This window comes from Nestor notabilis, unplaced genomic scaffold, assembly GCF_000696875.1.
Source record: "Nestor notabilis isolate BGI_N333 unplaced genomic scaffold, ASM69687v1 scaffold6355, whole genome shotgun sequence".
Taxonomy (NCBI): Eukaryota; Metazoa; Chordata; class Aves; order Psittaciformes; family Psittacidae; genus Nestor; species Nestor notabilis.
Window position 1 is genome coordinate 15,656 of NW_009928733.1, and position 22,984 is coordinate 38,639.

General features: G+C 37.8%; 1 protein-coding gene across 1 annotated transcript in view; it reads left to right on the plus strand.

Annotated features, from left to right (window-relative positions):
* TPP2 (tripeptidyl peptidase II) overlaps positions 1-22,984 on the plus strand; it is a gene marked incomplete at its 5' end in the record, with an annotated part of 46,780 nt that overhangs the window by 9,999 nt on the left and 13,797 nt on the right. The window contains 13 exons of the mRNA XM_010014640.1: positions 1,445-1,593; positions 1,750-1,865; positions 3,399-3,567; positions 5,168-5,325; positions 6,655-6,731; positions 7,755-7,861; positions 8,643-8,797; positions 10,562-10,678; positions 12,053-12,153; positions 14,058-14,154; positions 14,431-14,568; positions 16,375-16,619; positions 16,824-16,902. Coding sequence (XP_010012942.1) covers positions 1,445-1,593; positions 1,750-1,865; positions 3,399-3,567; positions 5,168-5,325; positions 6,655-6,731; positions 7,755-7,861; positions 8,643-8,797; positions 10,562-10,678; positions 12,053-12,153; positions 14,058-14,154; positions 14,431-14,568; positions 16,375-16,619; positions 16,824-16,902 — 1,708 coding nt within the window. The remainder of the gene's footprint in view (positions 1-1,444; positions 1,594-1,749; positions 1,866-3,398; positions 3,568-5,167; positions 5,326-6,654; positions 6,732-7,754; positions 7,862-8,642; positions 8,798-10,561; positions 10,679-12,052; positions 12,154-14,057; positions 14,155-14,430; positions 14,569-16,374; positions 16,620-16,823; positions 16,903-22,984) is intronic.

The following is a 22,984-nucleotide window of genomic DNA, read 5'->3' on the forward strand; positions in this document are numbered from 1 at the left end:
AAAAGAGAAAGGTGGTCTCTGCCTTCACCTGAGAAAGGGAGAAAAATCTGTAATTAATATCAGTATGCATAGAATCATAGAATGTTTACGGTTGGAAGAGACCTTAAGATTATCTAGTTCCAACCCACCTGCCATGGGCCGGGACACCTCGCACTAAACCATGTTGCCCGAGGCTCTGTCCAACCTGGCCTTGAGCACCACCAGGGATGGAGCATTCACAGCTTCCCTGGGCAACCCATTCCAGTGCCTCACCATCCTCATAGTAAAGAACTTCTTATATCTAATCTAAACTTCCCCTGTTTAAGTTTGAACCCATTACCCCTTGTCCTACCACTACAGTCCCTAACGAAGAGTGCCTCCCCAGCATCCTTATGGACCTCCTTCAGATACTGGAAGGCTGTTATGAGATCTCCATGCAGCCTTCTCTTCTCCAGGCTGAACAGCCTCAACTTTCTCAGCCTATCTTCATAAGGGAGGTGCTCCAGTCCTCTTATCATCCTCGTGGCCCTCCTCTGGACTTGCTCCAACAGCTCCATGTCCTTTTTATGTTGAGGACACCAGAACTGTACACAATACTCCAAGTGAGGTCTCACAAGAGCAGAGTAGAGGGGCCTCCTTTGACCTGATGGTCACACTTCTTTTGATGCAGCCCAGGATATGGTTGGTTTCTGGGCTGCAAGCGCACACTGAAGCCGGCTCATGTCAAGCTTCTCATCAACCAATACCCCCAAGTCCTTCTCCGCAGGGCTGCTTTGAATCTCTTCTCTGCCCAACCTGTAGCTGTGCCTGGGGTTGTGCCGACCCAGGTGTAGGACCTTGCACTTGGCTTCGTTAAACTTCATAAGGTTGGCACTGGCCCATCTCACAAGGTGACTTAGGCCCAGCTGATCCTGTTTGCCTGACATTACTTTTTATTTTTGTCTTCTCCCCTTGCTTTCCTTGTCAGGCTCTGTATTGTAATTCAGAATTTGACCTCTAGTGAAGTGGCAACATGAAAAATTAGAGATCTGCATTTTTTATCTTTTCTAGTCATCTTCTCCCTTTTACTATTTTTCTGTAAAGACAGTAAATGTTAAAGAGGCTATGTTGAATATTGATTTATGTATTGAAGTGTCTAATAGGTTTGTTCATGTGCATTTTCCAATTCAAATCACAGAAGTTACTCTGCTGACTAAACTGAAGCGTGGTGAGAAGAGCATTGAAGGAGTGTAAATTTAGAAAACTTTCACTGTAGAACAGGCATAGCTTATGATTAATGTGACATTTTTAAATTGCTAGTTAGTGGCATGCTTTTTCTTGGGCTTAATGAGTTAGTGGATTTGGTGAAGTAATATACTTATGAATGTTCCCTGAAGCTAAAATATTTTTTTAAGCACACAGAAAGCTTTTAGATGAAGTGTGCTGAAAAAAAATTTGTTTTTCAACCCTTCTGTTTTACCACTAGCACTGATGGAGCCCTTGGAGTAAGCATCAGTGCCCCAGGAGGTGCTATTGCTTCTGTTCCAAACTGGACTCTGCGAGGAACACAACTCATGAATGGTACATCCATGTCTTCTCCCAATGCATGTGGAGGCATTGCATTAGTATTGTCAGGTAATATGTTACAATGTTAAATAGAAATGCATAGTCTAAAAGAGATTAGATACTACTTTTCTCTTAAAAAAACAAAAAACAAAACTAAAAAAACCAAAACAACACTAACTTTCAAATTTCTGTTGTATCCAATAATACTCTTATTTTTAATTTCAGGTCTCAAAGCTAATGATATTCATTACACTGTTCATTCTGTCAGAAGAGCTTTAGAAAATACTGCAGTGAAAGCTGAAAACATAGAAGTATTTGCACAAGGACATGGTATTATTCAGGTACTTAATAGCAAAAACCCCAGCCTAATACAAATAACTGCCAGTGGAAAACTGGCTCTCAAAAACCCAGCTTTCTACATGAGCTCACTCAGTTTGCTCCCATGCTGCTTGATTTTCAGACCTGATGGAGAAGAAGGGAATGTAGTGGGAGGGGAGGAGGAATGAGACTGTTCTTTCAATTTCAGCATGAAGTTGCTGTAGAATAAATGTGTTAACTAGGCACATTCTTAGATTGATCAAAAAGGTATGTGGGCATAAAAGTGGGATGTGGGTTTGTATCGCCCACATGTGGATTTGGATGCCTAAATTCTGTCCTGATGTCTAAAAATGTTCTTATGCTATTGTCAGAGAGAGCTGAACTCATTCTGTGCAGACAAAAGCTGGAACTGTAAGTTCTGGGCAGTGAAAATAAAGATACCCACACTGGTTCGCAAAGCAATACAGCTGCAGTTGTGCAACAACGTTCCTCCAGACCTGGCACTGAAAAGCCTGAGTGTTCGTTGTATCTTGTGGACAAGGAGCTTGGAAATTTGTGATGTGATTCTTTGTATGATAATAGTGAATGACTATCTCCTGCATAATGTATGACAGTCTCTCTATGCATAAACTTAGGTTTTTAAAGAGCTGCTGGTCAAATAAAGGTACTGAGATTTTTCTCTCATGCTTAAAAATGCTAGACATTATATGCTTAGCCCTAAACTCACGTTCTGGAGATGCTAGAACCTAGTAAGTAACAGCTGCTAAGCACATCTGTAACACTGAGTTTGATACAGAAGGCCACAGAAAAATGAAATGCACCGGTCATATCTTACAATTTAGTAGTCTGTGATTAAAGCATGTGTTAAAATGTGGTTAGAACTCATCTGGGAAACCAAGGCTGTCTACATGTCTCAAAGGAGAGTGCCCTTATTTCCACTGGTGAGCATAGCTCACTGTGAAGTAGAAGAGAATGTAAGAGTTTGGAGTCAGTAGACTAGAAAGTGAGATAGAAGGGTATCTTTTTAAAACAAAAAGATGGGCTTGTCATCTGTGTTTACTCTGACTGCTCATTTACTGAAATCCAGGGTTGGATTTCATGACATGATTATCTTGCATTAGTATATAAAAATTACATGGGCATCCCATATTGCTTGTCTCTTTTGAACTGCTCAACTTCTTATATAGTATAAAAGGTTTAAATGCTTAAGTGTTTTTCAGCATATGAGAAAGACACCTAAGTTAGTATAGTAGGTCTGGGCCTTTGATGTAATCTCTGAAAACTTCATTATGCATCTTTTAATGGATTTGTAGCAAAGGGGATTTGGGGTTTTTTTTGTTTTTTTTTTCTTTAATATTCCTGACTTTCTGCACTCTCAATGGCTGTTGCAGACTGAAAGTGTTGCCTTATTTTCTATACTGAGTATCATGTAAGGTGCAATCTGTCACTCAGGTAGCATGTCAGTTACTTCACTGTTTGTTGCTGTGATTGCTGAAAATGTCATAAATTATGATTAAGCTGAAGTTTGTTAATTTAGAATGTGTTCTTTCTAACAGGTTGATAAAGCCTATGACTACCTCATTCAGAACTCATCATTCACAAGTAACATAGGCTTTACAGTTACTGTTGGCAGCAACCGTGGAATCTACCTCAGAGATCCTGCCCAGATAGCTGCACCTTCTGATCATGGGGTTGGCATAGAACCTGTCTTTCCTGAGAATACGGGTAAGAAAGAGCTTTTGTATGTGGGGTGGGGAAGAAAGTGCCCTGCTTTATTAAATACAAATTAGAACTCGGAGAATGACCTATGTGTGGCATGGTGATCTTTAAACAAAAAGCTGTGATAATGAGGAGTGATAGGAATCTGTATTGTAGAAGGAGTAAGTGCAGCTCTAAATTTTATTGTAAATGATGGCATGCAGCTAAACAAGTTTCCTTTCTAACCTCAGAGTTACAGCTGCAGCACCTCCATGTTTTGCTGCTTCATGCTTCTTCTCACTGGAAAGAGGGATATCTCTTTCTTTTGAAGAACATATGAACTGGGTAAAGCTAAATTGTGCAAATGTAAGGTTTAATGTGTTTTATCCATTAACCATTTTGCCCTGCTTTATTGAATACAAATTAAAACTCACTGAGAGATTGAATTACATTGTATTCAAAAACTGATCTATATGAGATCTTGTTACTGAGATTAATTCCTTTCCTAAAGCCAGTGGTGCCCAAGAAGGTTAGCATGTGACAAAGGGGTGAGTTTATTTAGGGGAAGGAAGGGTATGAATCAGGACAGGTTACTGACTCAGAGTAACTCAATTTGACAGGGTATATTGAAATCAGTGTTTTTAAATTTACTCTATGACATGGAGAAATAAAGTACTACTTGAGTACGCCCTTCCACTGGAAGCAAACAATCTGAAAACATAGACATTTGTAATGGATGACTGCCTTGTCATGCCTAGCATCATGTTTTTTCCCTAGTACCTCTCCAACTGTTACTTCTGTTCTGTCTGGTGTCTTCCACAAGACTGAGTTAGGGAAACTGTAGTATGAGGTTAAGGGAGGCTGATCTGCTCAGTCTGTCTGTTAGAAGTTCTCTGAGCTTTTATTGCTTTTCATTTACCAATGAGGGAATTGGATCTGATAAGAGAGTGCTCTTTACTTAACAAAGATGTAATGAAATGTCTTAAAATTAATCTAAGGTTAATTAGGACTAGGAATGTGAAAAAAATTTCAAAGTGTCACTAACCTTTAGAGCAGGAGAAAGCTGTTTTTAATTACTAAAACATTACAGCTAGGGTTGGATGTCTGTCTGGAAGCTGTGCTTTAACCCATAGCTTTTTTGACATGAAAGCTCATTTGCAAAATCAGCTAAATTGACTGTTTGCAGAGTCAGACTAGCTTACCATGGTAATTTTAAACAGGCTTTACCTTTTGCTTAGGTTGCTCTATAATGTAATTTGGTAATTAGCATAACCTTTGGAGTCAGTGCAATTGCTTTTTATTGTATGTCTCTGCATTAGGCAAGACTTTTTATATACACAAGAGTTTATACCTGTTTCCAGACTATGTTGTGGGTAACTGAAGCATTGCTTACTAGCCTATCTTTAACTTCTGTCAGGTTTGACTGTTTCGGAGAGGGGGTGTGGTGGAGGGTGGGGTGGGAGAGATTTCAAAGTTGGGTACAACTTTTATTTTATTGTACACTACAGCTATTCTATTTTTCTTAAGAGAAATAATACAGAACACTTCAATGGCATATACTGCGTTATAGTAGAAAATGTGCATTTGTGTTATTGAACTGTCTTTTAAAAATTTTGTGTCTTGACAGAAAACACTGAAAGAATATCTCTTCAGCTTCATTTAGCTTTAACTTCAAATGCATCATGGGTCCAGTGTCCTAGTCATTTAGAGCTTATGAACCAGTGTCGACATATAAATATTCGTGTGGATCCACGTGGCCTGAGAGAAGGACTACATTATACAGAGGTATTGAAGTATTGGTGTTCTAAGCAAGATTGTGTGCCCTTTCCTTTTCAGGTGGTCTCTATCAACTTTTTATAGAAGTAATTTTTAAGGAAATAAAAGGTGTGTGCTGTAAAGACCAGAAAATAATGCCACACTCTATTCCACTATACCGGCTCATTCCAGGGCTCAGCAATAGTTATGCTATAGAGTGTTGTGTATAGCTCATGCCAATGAGACTTTGAGAATCTGTGTTTAAAAACTAAAATCATATAGAAAATATAAACCAAATAAATAAACATTAAGTTTTACCTTTGACTATCTGGCTCAGTCCTGTATTATTATTTCTTCAATAATTTGTGGGTTTATGTGTTTGAGGTCTTAAATACTTCTCTCTTTCTGTGGTGGCTTAAGGACTGGCCTAGCTTTTGTTGTGTTGCCATGCAGTCTTATGTGGACCCAGGATTTTGCTTTACCTTGAGGAGTTGCTTGGATACAGTGATGCAACATATTTTCTTGTTTCCTTATGTCTACCACATCCCATTTTGGAAAGTGAAGGAGAAAAATGCGTGGTAATGGCTGTGTACAGCAGAAGCGTTTCACTGACTTCAAGCATCTACATTCAAATTTGGAAAAAATTAATACAAAAGCCATTAAATTTCTCATTTTCACTTCCCTAACATCCTGTTTCACGCCTGCAAAAGAAACCCACCGATAAAAACTACTTTCAACCCCTTCCATCCTCATCCCAAACCTTATATTAACATTGAAATGTTTCCATTGCTTTGTAGTTGATCATAATGAAGATATCAGCAGCTTGCTTTTTAAAAGTGACTTGCTTAAGATGCTTGAAGTTGCAAGTCTCCTATGGTATCACTGAGAACATTTTAGCCAAGTGATGGTGGAGCAGGTTTTCAGAGATAGTATTTAAAGCTTGGCCATGAAAGGCATGGTAAATCAAACTGTATTTTCTCAAACATAATCCTGGAAGACAAGCATTAAAATATTTTTAATACAACAACAACGTAACTGAAATAAAATAAAGCTGTTTGGGACAAACTCTGATTTGAAACTAGGTTGAACTTTTGATATAGAGACTCTCAAATGTGAGTTGAATGCTTGAAAACTTATGGGGAAAGACTGAAATGAGTCTAAGTATGAAAATTAATTTTTTTTCTTGGTAAGTGATGCTGTTTTACTGTTTATAGGGTGGCAGCAGTCAAATGAGGATCTTTCTTTCTCAGTGGTAACAACAAAGATTCAAAATGCTCTGCAACTAGTTCTGTGTTTAATGTTATCTTCTATAATTTCATTTGACCAAAGATTTTAAGTGGTTGTATTTTATTTTGTTAGGTGTGTGGATATGATATAGCAATGCCAAGTGCAGGCCCTCTCTTCAGAGTTCCAATAACTGTTGTTATACCAACAAGGTAAGTAAGCCCAGCCTTATCTGCATTTTTAAAGTTTTGTTTAGTTTTCTGTACCCACTTGACTTGTCATTTATTTCACCACTTTCTTTCTGTAGGAGTTCTTGAACTTAGTACTAACATTGATAAGGTAACAGAGTTCTGAAAAGATTCTCTGGGCAGACTTGTGCAGCAGTGGCTCTTTTGCAGTTGTGGTCCTGGCAGGCAGAAGCCAGTGTGTTCCAGTGGGCTTAGCCACAGTGCCAGCAGCTTCCTGGTCCATCAGAATACAGATGAATTTTGGCCTGTTGACCAAAGTATCAATATACTCATAGGTGTAGGTGTCATGGTTTAAGCCCAGCCAGTAACTCAGGGCCACGCAGCTGCTCGCTTACTCCCCAAACTGGAGTTGGGGTGGTTTTTTCTGGTTGGTTGGTTGGTGGAGTTTTGTTGTTGTTGTTGTCTTTTGTTTCGGAGTGGTGGAATAGACTACATAAAGGTGAGGGCATTATTTGGCATGTGAACACTGGGATAAGCTTCCATGATGACTTCGATGCAGCGATTTTAGAGTTAGTATTGTACCTATCATTGGTTTGAACATACAACTTTAGCGATGTTGATAAGGAAAGAGAATATTTTATTAAATCTCTTCATCGGACAATCTGTCCTGAGGAAAAAAACCCTCAAACTTTTCTCTAACTCACTCTCAGAAATATTACTTCTTATGTACCTTATGTCACTTTAGTGGAAAGTCACTCAGCCAGGAAAAGCAGATCCACTGAAAACTAGGATCCTTTGATAACTTACATTTAAGCACAGTAACTTCAGGGAGGTAGGGAGGATGTCTAATAATGTGCTGGAGCTGATATTTTAAATCCTTTAGACACATTATGCTGTCAGATTATGTACTAGTACAGGCTAAAAGAATTGGTGCTGAGGGCCAAATCTCCTCATTGTACACATATTTTTTAGAGTATTTTTGCATTTAAAAACGCTTTTAAAAAAACGTATTGTTTGGTTACTGTTTGTTCTCTTTTTGACATACAGAGTAGATGAATCATCAAGCTATGACCTGACATATACAGATGTTCATTTTAAACCTGGTCAAATCCGAAGGCACTTCATTGATGTTCCACAGGGAGCTACGTGGGCTGGTAAGAAAAATAACCACATTAATTAAATTTAAAAATCACATCTGTCAGACTTGACAGAGTTGTTTGGAAATAATTTTCAGTTCTACCTGAATAAGAACTGAAGCATTTGATCCATGAATATGTAAAATATTTATTTGATTTTAAGCTCTTAGAGGAGTGATTTTGAGTTATCTCATGGTTTCTGGTATAGTAGAATCATGATTCTCAGTCTTCTAGAAACCAGCAAATACAATCTGAAATGATAGGGGAGTACCCTATGTTTAAGGAGAACTGTCTGAGATTTGCCTCGTTTTTAAGCTGTATGGTTGTAGTGTTGAAAGATTTCTTAAATGTGATTTTCATTATGGGCAAGTAGCTCGTAATTCTGCAAGAAGGGGAAAAAGGGTTTATTTTATTGTGTTCCTGTGTGAGATTTCTAAATAATAATCCTTCCAAGAATCTGTCATTTAGCTTGAGGTTAGTAGTAAGACTTAATTTAGAATTCAGCAACAGTCTGTCCTGTACAGGTTGTATTTCTGTACTATCTGATTAATTTTCATTGTTTAGTTCAGTCATGTTTCTCTTAACTGGCCTCTGAATTTAGCTAATTTTCCTTAGTCTGAAAGGGTCTTTGTAAATAACTGTTATATAAGCATTATTCACATATGGAGCCACTGTGGGTATTGCGTAAAGCTTTAGATTACAAATTACTTGTGAAACAAGTGTTTTTCTGGTGAATCTCTGCTTTCCTTCTAAAATCCTTGGCTCTTGAAACTAAACTCAATTTTTTTCTTTAATTTAGAAGTGACAGTATGCTCATGTTCAGCTGATGTGACTGCCAAGTTTGTGCTTCATGCCGTTCAGCTAGTGAAACAAAAAGCATATAGAAGTCATGAGTTCTACAAATTTTCATCCTTACCAGAAAAAGGATCAGTGACTGAAGCATTTCCTGTCTTAGTAAGTTACCTTTAGGGTGGCATGGGGGAAGAGAGAAAAAGTAGTATTTCAGTGCATTATAACATAACTTATTCTGGCTTTATTGGGAAAGAACCCAAACCCAAGAAATCATACATTTGTTACAGTAGTGAATGCATCTGGTTTTCAGTTTCTAAAATATCCCCAATAGCTTGCTAGTGTTTTTTATTTATTTGGGAATGCCCATAGAATACGTGTTGCTCTTTTCAATTTGTCAGTACTTGTTTATACAAACCAGTGAGTTACCCTTTCAAATAGGGGCTATGACTTGTTGGATAGCTGTGTTGCAGGTTATCTTAAGTTTTACTGAATTTTTCTGTATTTTGTTTGTTTGTGAAAGTTATCTATAGGAATATCTTGATTTAAGAAGTTAGCCTTTATGTTAGCATGGGTTGCTGTGCTACGTGAAATCTGATGCTGTGTCGCTTGAAGTCCCTGTTCTGTGTAACATGTTGGCCTTAGTCCTTACTCTCTAGACCATAACCAAAGTACCTAGGGCCTATTGTATGTAGGATGAGTTATTTGACAACCTGGCAAGGTAGAAATCTAGCCAGCCAACCTGGCTACACAACTTACTTTTAAGGTGTCCTGAAGTAAACTGCCTTCTTTATAATACTTAAAAAACACACCCACAGATCTAGAAGACCCTTGCCCAGATGAAGACCCTTCCCCTGTGCAAGCGTAGTAACAGAAAAGAATGACATAGCAGATATAATTATGTGCAAATCACTAACCAGTCATTGTATCTGGGAGCTACTACCTTGTCATTTTTGTGTATAAATGTAACAACGAAATTGGCGTAAGATGTGCTTCATTTGTGGAAATTCCACCTAGCACCCAGTGCTGCAGTAAAGAAGTGCCTGCTTCTTAATGCTATATTGATATTAAGGAGTTTTATTCTCCCAAGTTTCGGTGGCAGCTGTAGTTCAGCATGTTTTGCCATTACTGCTGAATGTGGTAATCTGGGACATCTTGATGTTGAAGCCAGGCGATAACTGGCTGGCTTGCATTCATACTGCTTAGATACAACAGGCTTAGCTCAATGCTAGCTCAAGAGTCCAAAATGGAACCAGGGGCTGAGTTAAGAGTTCAGGGGTGTGGATGACAGAGCCCACTTCTTGAGTTTGTTCCCTGCCTTACTTAATTTAGTTGTATAGCTCTAAAGTCTAAGAGTGGTTATGATTTCCGTGCTATTCACTCCCTCACCCTCTGTGAAAATGCCAGGTGGGGAACCTAAGCTAGATTCGTCCCACTGACACTCTATGAATTCTGTCATGTTGATTAAAAAAACAAAACCAAACTACAGCAACAAAAACCCAACCACTAAACCACAACCAAAAAACCCTCCCAATCTTCGTGTCATCTTACTGAGGCAGAGAGTGGGATCTCTTTTTCTGATACACGTTTTCTAGGGCACATAGGTGTTAAACTCATCAGCGAACTAACCTGTCTGGCTAGTTTGAAGGATAGGAAAGAAAGATGTAATATTTAAAAGCTCTGTAAGAATATACCCCGACACTCTTTGCTTTGATGTGGATATCAGGCATCATATTTTGTTGGAGCTATCTTATATTTTCTGCATGTGTTTTATTTGGTACTGTACAAACATATACAATTGGCGTAAAGTGGATGTAACAGCATGGTTTTTGAGCTAGACTCAAAATTTTGCCTTGGGTTGAGGGAGTCTGGGGTGAATAGAAGTGAAAGATGGAAGCTTGAGTCTAACTTTGTGCTTTTGTTGCCCAGGCTGGCAAAACCATTGAATTTTGTGTTGCTCGGTGGTGGGCAAGCCTTAGTGATGTCAGCATTAATTACACAATTTCTTTCCATGGTGTACTTTGTGCTACTCCTCAGCTAAACATGGTAAGTTTTCCAGAGTGTTTATTTTGAGTTATGCTGAAGTCCTATGGTATCTCAGAATAAAAGCAGCTTTGCTTCATTCTTGCCTGTAGCTAGAAAGACTAAAAGTATCTTTATACATGAGATTTTCACCTTTTTTCTTAAAAACAAGTTAATAGGAGTTTGGTCCCACAGAATGGAAGGGCAGTGTTGTGATTCCTATGGCTCTGTGATACTGAAGGATTGAAAAAGTTGCTAAAAACATTAGTATCATAATGTTTACAGTACTTTTGTCTTTCTCCTGTGTTCTTTGCTGTCCTATGCAACAGGGCTTGGCTTCACTTTGTCTCAAAGAGGGCTTTCTTTGAGAGCTAAGATGGCAATACCTATGTGAGGCAGCATCATGCTAATTTATACTGGCTTCTCCCTTTTTTTTTTTTTTTTCCCCAACTACGGAATGGAGCAAGTTATAGCTGTCCCACGGGTGAATTTGGATGTATTCAGGCTCTAAGAGCTGAATAAACTGAGGGAAAAAAAAGTGGGTGCATTGTGTTAAGGTACCAGGTCTTAAATCTGTAGAGCAGCAAAATAAGGAGCTTGTGGTGGTGCACAGCAGCTCCCACCACCACAGCAGGATTACATTGACTGAATAATGGAGAGTTGAACATGAGAGAATACAGTAGTTTTGCCCTTTCTTCTTGAGCATGTGTAACTTTCATAAAATAAATTTTAGTAGTGCTGATATACTGGTCAGTTTGTCATAGAATACTGGCAGAAAAAAGTTCTCAAATTATTTGGCCCATCACTAGCCTGTGTATGGTGGTAATGTTTCTTTTTCACGAAGTTAAACTACTCTGTAATAATAATCCTAAGCAGAGGCACCATAAAATATTTGTTATAAGATTCTAGATGTATAATACTTGTATTTATCAAATATTCATAGAATCATAGAATAGTTAGGGTTGGAAAGGACCTTAAGATCATCTAGTTCCAACCCCCCTGCCATGAGCAGAGACACCACACACTAAACTATGTCGCCCAAGGCTCTGTCCAGCCTGGCCTTGAACACCTCCAGGGTTGGAGCATTCACAACTTCCTTGGGCAACCTATTCCAGTGCCTCACCACCCTCACTGTGAAGAACTTCTTCTTTGTATCTAACCTAAACTTCTCCTGTTTAAGTTTAAAGCCATAAATAAGGCTTCTGCTCCAGTTGCTAAAGTTTTCCAAGTCTCAGTAGATCTACTGTTGTAAAATGTAGGTAAGCTTGTGACATTTTCAAACTTGTGCACTATTACATGCTATAGTATAGTTAAATACAGCTTGCATTGCATTTTTCATGGTACACATCTGATGTTATAAGTTCACAGAAGCCTAATTGTTACATACTCTTTCTTTAGCATGCTTCAGAAGGCATTGTACGATTTGATGTTCAGTCTCTGTTGAAGTATGAAGATATTGCTCCATGCATAAATCTGAAAAGCTGGGTTCAAACACTCAGGTAGAGTTTCTGGGGAACTGTGTTTGGAAAGTGGGAAGACTCTTTGTATGTACTTTAAACAGCAACAAGTTAACAGTGAAATTTATGATAACAACAGTCAAATTTTAAGTAAGTTTGGAAGCATCACTTAATAAAATTCCTCACATTCTCTTTTTTGGTTCCTTCTAACTTCAATAAAATTTGAGCATTATAGTGACTTTTTCCATGCAAATTATTTTCCTTTAGCTAATTAAAAGGGGGGAGGGGGGCAAAAATATTCCATTACTTCTGAAGGAGACACTTAGATGTAAAAAGCACTTTGATACCTAAAGAAACAAATTGTAGGGTTATTTGGTGCTGCTACTTGTTTTGTGGGGCTTTTTAAGCAGCTGCTTCATATCCTGCCCAATTTTGACCTGGGAGGACTGTCTTCTTTCTCGTGCTTGCTTGAAGTGTTTTTGTAGGATCTGGTGCAGAATTTTTTGGGGAAAGTTGTGTTTATCTTATCAGTTTGACACATGCAGATTTGGAGGAAAAACTTTGGAAAATTCTTAACCAGTGCAGTGCTTACTAAAGTTGGTCACTTCAGGAGGAAGAAGAAATGCCATACAGTTTAAGCAGTACTTTTAAGACTTGGGCCAGACAGTCTTATAGTGGTCAGTAATCCAAACTTTTCCATTATTGGGACCTCTCAGTGGAGACTTCAGGCTCTGTCTGGGGCTTTTGGATACTTGTAAATGGAAGTGAGGGAGCTGGGAGTTAGCCACCTAATGTTAGGTTCAGAAATTGCTGATTTGATATGCCTTAAGGGAGGAAATATCTTTGCCTCATTCTTGGCTTGTAAAATGGAAATGCTCTTGTCTCCTTGTAATATTTGAGGCACTCATCTGACAGTAAACAAACTACAGTTAAATAAACTAATGAGAAATATTTGCTTAAATTAAGGCATGAATATTATCTCTTGAATGAACTAATGAGTCATAACAGAGTTAAAAAAGTACTGAATGGCTTCTCATTCACTCTCTTGGCTTTCAAATGCTTGGAGACAGGGTGAATATTAGGGATTCACATGTCAGGTGTGGTCATGTCGGTTCTTAACTCTTCTGTCAAGCAGTCTATCTGGTGAGTGCCAGACTAGGAAACCTGGGTTAAATTGACCTGTGATATGACCCAGCAGAGATATTTTAGTGGGTGACTAGTCTGTGCTCTTGGCAATGAAAGAGCTCAGTGAATCTTACAGAAGATGCCATTAAAGGTTGTCTTGAATGAATGAAATGCTAACTTAAATGATACCAGGGCACACTCATTCCACTACTCTTTATTTCTGGAGCCCTAATTTTCCTGTATCATTATTATTTACTCTATATTCTTTGATGCTTAAGATCTAACGTGTGCTGCTCTGAACAGTAGTTTGTGCTGTGTCTGAGTTAACGTATGTTATCATACACAGGTAGTGTATGTTAACATTCTCCTGTGTTACTACTCTGATTTCTGTAAGGCCTTTTACAGACTTACAGATTCCTTTCTGACATAACCTTCTGTAACAAACAATTATCAACTATTTATTCTGTCTTCTAATTACTTTGCCTTTAATTTTTCACTTTATGAATAAACAAATCTGAAGTCTGGGGGTTTTTTTGTTTGTTTTTTAATGGATTTAATTCTTTTAATTTTTTGGATTAGGTGTGCTTGCTTAGTTCTATTGGCTTCTTTCTGTAATGTTACTAAACCTTGGTTTTGTATGGACAGTCATTTTAACTGATGAATTTATGCTACCTGGACAGTTACAATTTTTTTAAGAGATATTATTGTATGGGCTGAATTCAGTTGTACTTCAGAATATGCTTCTACTTAAGTAAGACAAATTTTGATAGAGGATGCATGTTTCTTAAGAGTGCCATCTGTTCTTTGTTGTTTATCTGCAGACCAGTGAGTGCAAAAATAAAACCTTTGGGCTCCAGAGATATTTTGCCAAATAATCGACAACTATATGAGATGATTTTGACCTATAACTTCCATCAGGTAAGGGTTATAGATGGTTGGGGTTTTTTTTAAAAAAGCCATTAATAAATATAGCATATATTCTAAAACCAGTAAACTTTAACTAGCTTTCTGTCAGAAACAAGGTCTAGATTCTTGCTGTAGGCTCTCTACAGTCAAAATTCTGATTTGGTTCTTTTTAGGAGCTACTATTGCTTGAAGTGGGTTTAATTTCAGGTATCCCTTTGAATACGTGTTTAAGGATTGCACTTGTTTTATTCAATAGTGAATTAAATGCTTTGACCTTTCTTTTAATAGCCTAAGAGTGGAGAAGTAACTCCAAGCTGTCCGCTTCTTTGTGAATTGTTGTACGAATCTGAATTTGATAGTCAACTGTGGATTATTTTTGACCAGAACAAAAGACAGATGGGTTCAGGAGATGCCTATCCACACCAGGTACAGAACAATGTATTTATTTTACCTTCTGTTTTTTTCACTTTGTGAAAATCTTCGTTCTTTTTCACCTTCTAGGCCTGCTGTTGGCTCCTAACATTTCCTGATGCATAGATATAGTGTACTTATATCTTCACAAGAAGACAGGTTCAGTGGTGATGTATTTGTATGGAAAAAAAAAAAAAATGACAGGTTTCCTTCCATGAAATAGAACATTTTGATAATTTTTTCCCTCTTCCAAGGAAGGAGAAAGAGTGATGGTGTGTTTTATTCTACAAAAAGCTGTTAATTTGTGGTATCTTGTGATTTTTTGACTGCTGCTTCTCAAGGAGTGAATTCAGGTTCTGGTTTTCTTTATCATCTTTGTATTAAAACCAACATATCTTGAACTTTTCTATTTAAGGTGGAAAGGATCCATTTTTTTTTCTGTAGTCTGACTTGTCTGCTGATCAGAGGCTTCTATATCCATGAAGGCTGTCTTCTGTGCTTTTGATATCCTCAAACAGCTTTTAAATGCTATAGCTTGGTTTACTTCTTGTTGCTGCCTTTCAGAGGGATTTTTTTGCACAAGCCTTGTAGACACTGTACCCTCAGTGGCAATCTTTCTGCTAGAACAGACTATGTTTCTGCATCATTCAGGGAGGGGAATAAAAAAAGGAAGGCAAAAAAAGAGAGAAATATTTCCTCTAGTTTTTTTATTTGAAACTATTTCGTACCAATCCAAAATCACAGCTGAACTTCATCAATGTAATGTTTATTTTGATAGATTTATCATTCTGGAAGTGTACAGGTGATCAGCTTTAAAGCATGTCTTTTGAATCTTGTAAATCAATTTCAGAAATTGCATTACTTAAACTTCTGTTCCTTAGCCTGCGTTTTTTAAGCTGTTACAAAATCTAAAAATCACCAAAGTAATCTGTTACACCTGGTGGACCACCACACTGTATATCTCTGATGTTGTGCATCATGGAAAATTCTAAAGCAATTAAAAATTAACTATCCAGGAAGAAATGCCAACTGAATCCCTAACCCAGGAGAGTGAGGTTCTGGGAGCAGGGTAGTTCTGAGCTATTGTCCCTTTCTGCTTGGGGCTGCCTTTTGCATTATAGCAGCAGCAGAAAGGAAGGTTAGAATGCTACTGCTCGAAACATCCACATGGTGCCCTTTTAGGTTGATAGAAGTGAAAGAATGTTTTCAAAACTAAGAATTTGAGAGTCTGGGTTTAGGTGGGGCAGCATTTGTGGGTTTTGCTTTTGGTGGTCGTGTTTGTTTTATATAAATGGAGATGATGTTATCTGCATATATAAAAAGCTCAGGGCAAGGAGTCTGTCAGCTCTTCAAACTGCAGCCTTGAATCTCACAGCATTCTTGGGTCCCTCAGTGTGAAGGCTGGTCCAGTGTTTGAGATAGTAGAAGATACTCTGTGATCTAAACCACAGAGCACCCAAAGTTATGTAGTAAACAAAGTGTATCAAGGCAAACCTGCCAGAGGTATTGAACTGAAATAATAAGACTACTGATTATTATTTGAACAGTTAGTAGTGTTATAATAGGAACAAATTATGTCAGCCTGTTTTGTGGTCTGAAAGTCTATACAAATTTTTTAGCCAATACAAAATGTGTTTTGGCTGCTATCAAGTCTTGTAAACACTCTGTTTTCAGGAGAGACCCAAAACTAAACAGTCTAGTGTATTTTAAAAGGCTACAGCTGTATGGATCAAGAATAATATATGACAGTCTTATTTCTGGATTTCTTTGTGAATGGTGAGGTATTTAAACTTGACATTTATGAGAACTTCTTTCTTTCAGTATTCTGTGAAACTGGAAAAAGGAGATTACACTATTCGGTTACAAATCCGTCATGAACAGAACAGTGAGCTGGATCGCATCAAAGACCTTCCATTTATTGTTTCTCACAGGTTGTCTAGTACCTTGAGCTTAGATATTTATGAAAACCATAGCCTTGCTCTCTTAGGGAAGAAGAAATCCAACAGTTTGACATTACCACCAAAACACAGTCAGCCATTCTTTGTTACATCTCTGCCTGATGACAAGTAAGTTACTGAAATCCTGATTTTCTCATCTACATCTAACCAGCTGCCTCTGCACCTAACTAAAACGATACTTTGATTGTGTCTACCTGTTTAGGCTTGGTATTTCCTCTTGTGTTGCTCTTTCACTGTTCGAGTTCTTTATTGTAATCCCCATGGAACATTAGTGAACCTGGTTTTAACAGTGAACTTTCTTTCTTTGAATAGAATACCTAAAGGAGCAGGACCAGGATGTTATCTTGCAGGAGCTCTTACACTGTCTAAAACAGAACTTGGAAAGAAAGCTGTGAGTATTTGAAATGGATGACAGCTGCTTTTTCTGAAGTTTTGGAAGCAAGTAAATTGCATGCCAGGAAGTGCTTATTTCATTATTTTAGTGCATTACAGCACTAGGTTTATTAATATAACACATTCTGGAAGCAGTTGTTTCATCATAAGGTCAGAGTAACTTCTAAGTAAGTCTATTTCTATTTTTGTCTTACAATTTCAAACTTAATAATTTTCAAATTCTAATTCTTTCCCTCTGAATCCTTCAGTTTCTAGAAACAACTGCTTTTTTTTATTGGTGTGGAGCCTTTAAAAGTGATTTTGTGTAATTGCCTAGTTTAGTATAATTTTTGTAATGAAAAAAACATGCATAAACAATTTTGTGCATGTTGGTTCTCTAGTAAACAGCTTTACTCTTCCTTGCATGCATACAATTTTCAGCAAACAAATGTGCATTCTTTACACCTACATGTTACTGTTAAAAAGTAGTAGGAATTTTGCCATTCTAAATGCATAAACAGATATTCTTACCTGCTGCACACTGATGTTGTCAACCACTAATATGGCTGTATGCTCTATGAGAATGATGTAAGATCTCTGTATGTGATGCTTGAAAAAAGCTGTAGGATTTTTTGGTCATTAATGCAGCATCCTGTAGAAACTGCTTTCTAACTTGTATGAATCTGTAGTGCAACAGTGGTTATAATAACCAGATCACTTTTGTGTGTATCTGGTGCTAAAGTATTTAGAAGATTCCTTTAGTTATTTTAAAATAGATTGCAAAGCCGAGAATGATTTTCAATCAGTCCTGGTGATTGTTACTAGTTAGAGATAGTCCATGTATCACTAGATGTGGCTGAAGAACATGTATAAAACTAGAATATGTTTTCATAGAGAGTAAGTTTCTGTGAGCAGATGGACACATACCTTTAGATAATGAGTAGAAAAGCTTAGTTCAGTCTGATTTGGTTGTATGTAGTACTTCTGAGGCAGTTGCATGTAAATGTAGATTAGATAATGTCTGTCAGGACAGCTTATGTATCAATGAGGAAAAACCCAGTAACTAAGAACTCTAAAATACTTAGTTTTATATTTCTTTGTGATTCATGCAAGGTTGGAAGTAAAATTCTGTGAAATCCATGGTAAATTCATTACAGTAGTGTAATGAATTTAGAGTATATTTTCCCTAACTTGAATTCTGCGCTTATTTGAACTATTGGTTGTAATTCTTATATATCTTACTATAAAACTGGACTAAGTAGTTATATACCATGATTTCTGGGATGGGGGAAGTAGGAGATAGGTAGGTATTTTCTGTCATTTCATGTGATGAAAATACTTAAGAGCTTACACAGACAGAAGCTCTAGCTGAATTATGTCATAGTCTAAAGTATTACTGTTAGGTCATATTTCACTGGAAAAAAGGATGTTACCAAATAGCATCAGATACTTTATACTGCCTTTAGTGAACCTCAGCATGTACCAGGAGACAAAAAAGAAGGACTAGACAGCAAAGTTGTCTCTTAAGTCAGTAAGTGGATGCAATGTGAGGGGAAAATGTATATATACTTTCTGTATATTTATATGAAATAGAACAATACCACTAAACAGTCAATTTCTGCACTTTTGAATTTCTGAGATTCTTAATTTAAGCTAAGTGGTTAACAACACTTGCTTGTCTTACAGGAATAAAGGACTGTATAAACAATGATGCATTGGTTTATTAATATAAAAAACATGAAAGAGCATGCTTAAGAGCATGTTTGATCATAGATGTGACTCTCTAAAAGTTTAAAAATCTGTAGGTTGAAACTATAACCGTATTTGTACAGAGAAGGTGTCTCCATCCTGTGTGGTGTGTGCATGTTTTCTTACAGTATGTTATTCTAACTCCCAGGGGCAGTCTGCAGCAAAGCGACAAGGAAAATTTAAAAAGGTACTGAATGTTAGTTTTTGAAAAAGATATACTTAAGTCTTTTTTGCATATGACTCACAGAATTTGTCTACCAGTATTGGTTTTTTAATTTGTCTCCCTCATTACTTCCTTGGTCCTGAGTTATTTACGTCAGCACCTTAAGTATGTCTACTGGTAGAATGACAAAACACTATTGTAACACAAAGCTGAGAGGCACATGAGCATCTGGATGCTTCTGCAATAAGTGCTGTAAAAATGCATGTGGTAATTAGTGGTCTGTAATTTTTCTTTTTATGAAACACTTTGAAATCTTCAATGTGTAGTGTCAAGATTTTCTGTGGCAAGTGTTTCTACCTGTTCTATTCTGCCTGCAAATTGAGAACTGAATACAAACCTAACACTTTGATGTAGAATTGAATATTCTAACTGTATACCAACTCTACCGAATTGGGAGCTGACTTCATTACAGTCATAAAAATGTACTGTAGCAAGCAGATTTTTCTTAGAGGGATGGACTTGATTGAAAAGTCCCTCAGTTCGTGATTCTACTTAATCTGAATATGATTCATTATAGGCTAGAGTTTATACAGTGATGTAGCAGGTAGTAGAATTTACAGAAAGAATTTTGGAACATTGTTAAGGTGCTTTGGGTAGGGAGTGACTTTTAACATAGCAGTGTTTAATATTGTGCTTTCTTTTATTTTTATTTTAGGTAGTACAATATTCTGCCAGCAGTCAGACTGAAACAGTCTTTATAAAAACCCCAAATAGCTATTAATAGGCTACCATTATAAGGCTACTGGGTTTTTTCTTGTTTTATTCTTAAGTAAGGCTAATTACAGCTTAATGTTTTCAAGGTACTGTGTTCTGGAGCGACAGGCAAATTAGTTAGCATTCTTATTAGAAGACATGGCAATCATGAATAACAGTGTATCACTGTAATTGTTACTTTGTTAACAGTGAGCTGGTAACTGTGCCAGCTAGCTTAGTCTGATCTTGGTGCAATGACAGTGTGTGAATGTGATTAGGCTTTACAAGAAGGTTTTTAATATGCATTGCTGCATTTTTCATATTGCATCTGAAAAGTATGCAGATCACTTTTAGCAAGGTGATTTAAAATCCCATGTGAATGTGCAGCTTCTTGATGAATAGGGTATAAAATCTTCACTAAGTGAATCTCTAAGAAGAGACTGAAGTTCTAATCATGATTTAATTTATGTGACAAAATCTATTAAACAGATCTAAGATGTTGCATGTTCTGGGTGTTTGGTTTGTTTTGTTTTGTTTTTAGAACAGTACACTCACCCAAGTCAAAATAAAAACTGCTGATACTTCCACCTATTACTTATGAGGCATCAGCATACTAGCAGCAAATAAATAAAACAGTGTATTTCAGAGCACTGATCTGCAAAAGCTCCATTATTTGATATGTTTTTCTGAGAATGCAACTCTGTGGACTTCCTAGTTCACAAGTTTTGAATATTTACCCTGCCGTGTCATGAGTTTACATGCAGTTAAGGTGTTTTCCAGCACAGAAAGAGAGAACTTGTTGGCTTGCACCTATGTGCATGGCACTACCAGAAATCCAGGGTGGGTATTTCTGGCTGTTTGAAAGCACTGTTATTTTCACAGAATGCCTGAGGCTGGAAGGGACCTCTCAAGTTTATCTGGCTTGACCCACTAGCTCAAGCAGGGTCTCCTAGAGCTAGTTTCCCAGAACCATGTCCAGGAAGCTTTTGAACTTCTCCAAGAGTGGAGACCCCATGATCTCTGGGCAACCTGTACTCAGTATTCAGTCATCCCTGCTGTGAAAAAGTATTTCTCAATGTCCAGGGGGAACCTCTTGTGTTTCTGTTAGTGGTCATTGCCTCTTGTCCTGTCACTAAGCACTGCTAAAATGAGTCTGGATTTTTCTTTGCACCTTCCTTACAGATATTTCTGCAGATACAGGAGATCAATCCCCAAGTGTCCCCTGCCCTACCAACCCCCAGATGCTTTCTCTAGGCTGAACAGTCCCAGCCTTCTCATACTTTCCTTATAAGAGAGATGCTCCAGTCCATCATCTTTGTGGATCTTCATTGGACTCTCTCCAGCACATCCATATATCTTGTGTATTGGGGAGCCCAGAACTGTACACAGTATTCCAGGTATGGCCTTCACAGTGTAGAGTAGAGGAGAAAGACTGCCTCCTTCTACTTGCTGGTAGTATGTCTAATGCAGCCCAGGATACCATTAGCCCTCTTTGCATCAAGGGCACATTGCTAGCTTACATGCAAGCCAATGTCCACCAGGACATGCAGGTCCTTTCCTGTCAAGCTGCTTTCCAGCTCAGTGGCCCACAGCATGTACTGATGCATGGGTTTATTTGTCTCCAGGTGCAAGACTTTGCAACTTCCCTTGTTGTACTTGTTGACGTTCCTGACAGACCATTTCTCCAGCCTGTTGAGGTCCCTCTACATGGCAGCATGATGCTCTGCTCTATCAGCTACTTCTCCCAGTTTGGTGTCATTTGCAAACTTCCTGAGGGTGCGCTCTGCCTCATCATCCCCTTATGGTCATAAATGAAGATGTTGAACAGGATTCAATCCATTATTGACCCCTGGGGTACATACAGGTTACTGGCCTCCAACTGTGCTGCTGATCACCACCCTCTGGGCTTGGCAGTTCAGCAAGTTTCAATCCACTTGACTGCTCATCCAGCCCATAGTTCAACAGCTTCTGTAGTTTATATGAAAGTAGTTTGAGGTTATGCCAGGAAATAGCAGCCTAATTTTCCAAAGAAGATAGTTAATTCTTTTATAACTGGAGAAAAGTGTCAATGGGTTCTTCCCACAGAATAAGCAGGTGTCTTTGATTTACTAGACACATACAGGAGATCGGTATGCCTAATCCATAATTTTCTGATCAAAGAGCTATTCTGGAGAACTTAATTTTATCTAAAAACCCCAAACAAAACTCAAAATAACCCTTGGACATGGGTTTTTACTTAATGCCATGCAATCTCTCATACATATCATATGATCAGTGTTCAGAAGTTCAGAATTCAGTGATGTTTTTCGCTTGAACTGATCCCCACTGAAGTAGAGAGTGCCCTCTGGTGTACCCTTAGAAGTGTCTCTTAACAGGGACGTATGTGCTAAGCGACTGTGTGGTTAACAGATTGGTTCTACATACTTTTCTTTGGCAACTTCTGTAAGAGTTACAATCTGGTTATTTTTCCCCCCTTGTTTTCAAGTTTTGTCCTGAACATACTTAGAGTGAAAACAGGTGATAGACTTCTTCCCATCTGTAAGAAGATGGTTTTTTGTTTTTTTGTTTTCTGGTTTTTGTTGTTGCTTTAATAATGCAGCTTTTGAAGAGCAATATGTAGCAACTGGCTAAGGGGTAAAAAATTTCTACATCTCCCTGCTCTGCCATCCTTTCCTTCAGTTTCAAGCAAGAAATGCATAGTGCAGATATTAATGAATACTGTTGGAAGACTAATAAATACCATTGTGAAGGCAAGTGGAAAAGGATTACTTCCTTTGAGCGTTAAGACACTATCCCTGTTTAATCACGAGGCCTTCAAAACAGAATGAAACACGTCTGATTTAATTATGTGTGAGCCTGGCTGGTGACTTCAAGAAACTTCATTCTTTTTCAAATGAATAAGAGTATTGCTGTAAAAATAAGCAATACTGCACAAATTCTATGCATCTTAAAGTTGATACAAATTCTGTATATGCACATTCAACTTGTGTGTATGTGAAGATGTGTGTGGTGTTTATTCAATGGAAGATGAGACCTGGGATATGGTCCTTTAAGGAGCTTTTTCTTGTGAATGCTTAAAGGTACAAGTAACAGTAGTTCATAGGTCTTTTCCATATCAAGTACCAGATGTTGAATCATCAGACAGAAATCTAAATGTTCAAACAAAATTAAGTTACCTGTTAACTAAGCTCTTTCAAGAAGTGATTGTTTTGAGAGCATTGTGCTTGTTTACGTTATACAGTTTGTAGTTCTGTTAAAAGTAAACTTGCTGAGGCTTATCAAACTGTACACAGAGTACACTGACCAAAGTGCATATCCTGTATGCTTCTAAAGTCTTTACTATGGGGGGGTGGGGGGTTGTTTGTTTGAGGGGGGGGTGTTGGTGTTTGGGGTTTTTTTTTTTTTGTGGGTGGGTTTGGGGGGGGGTGGTGGTGGT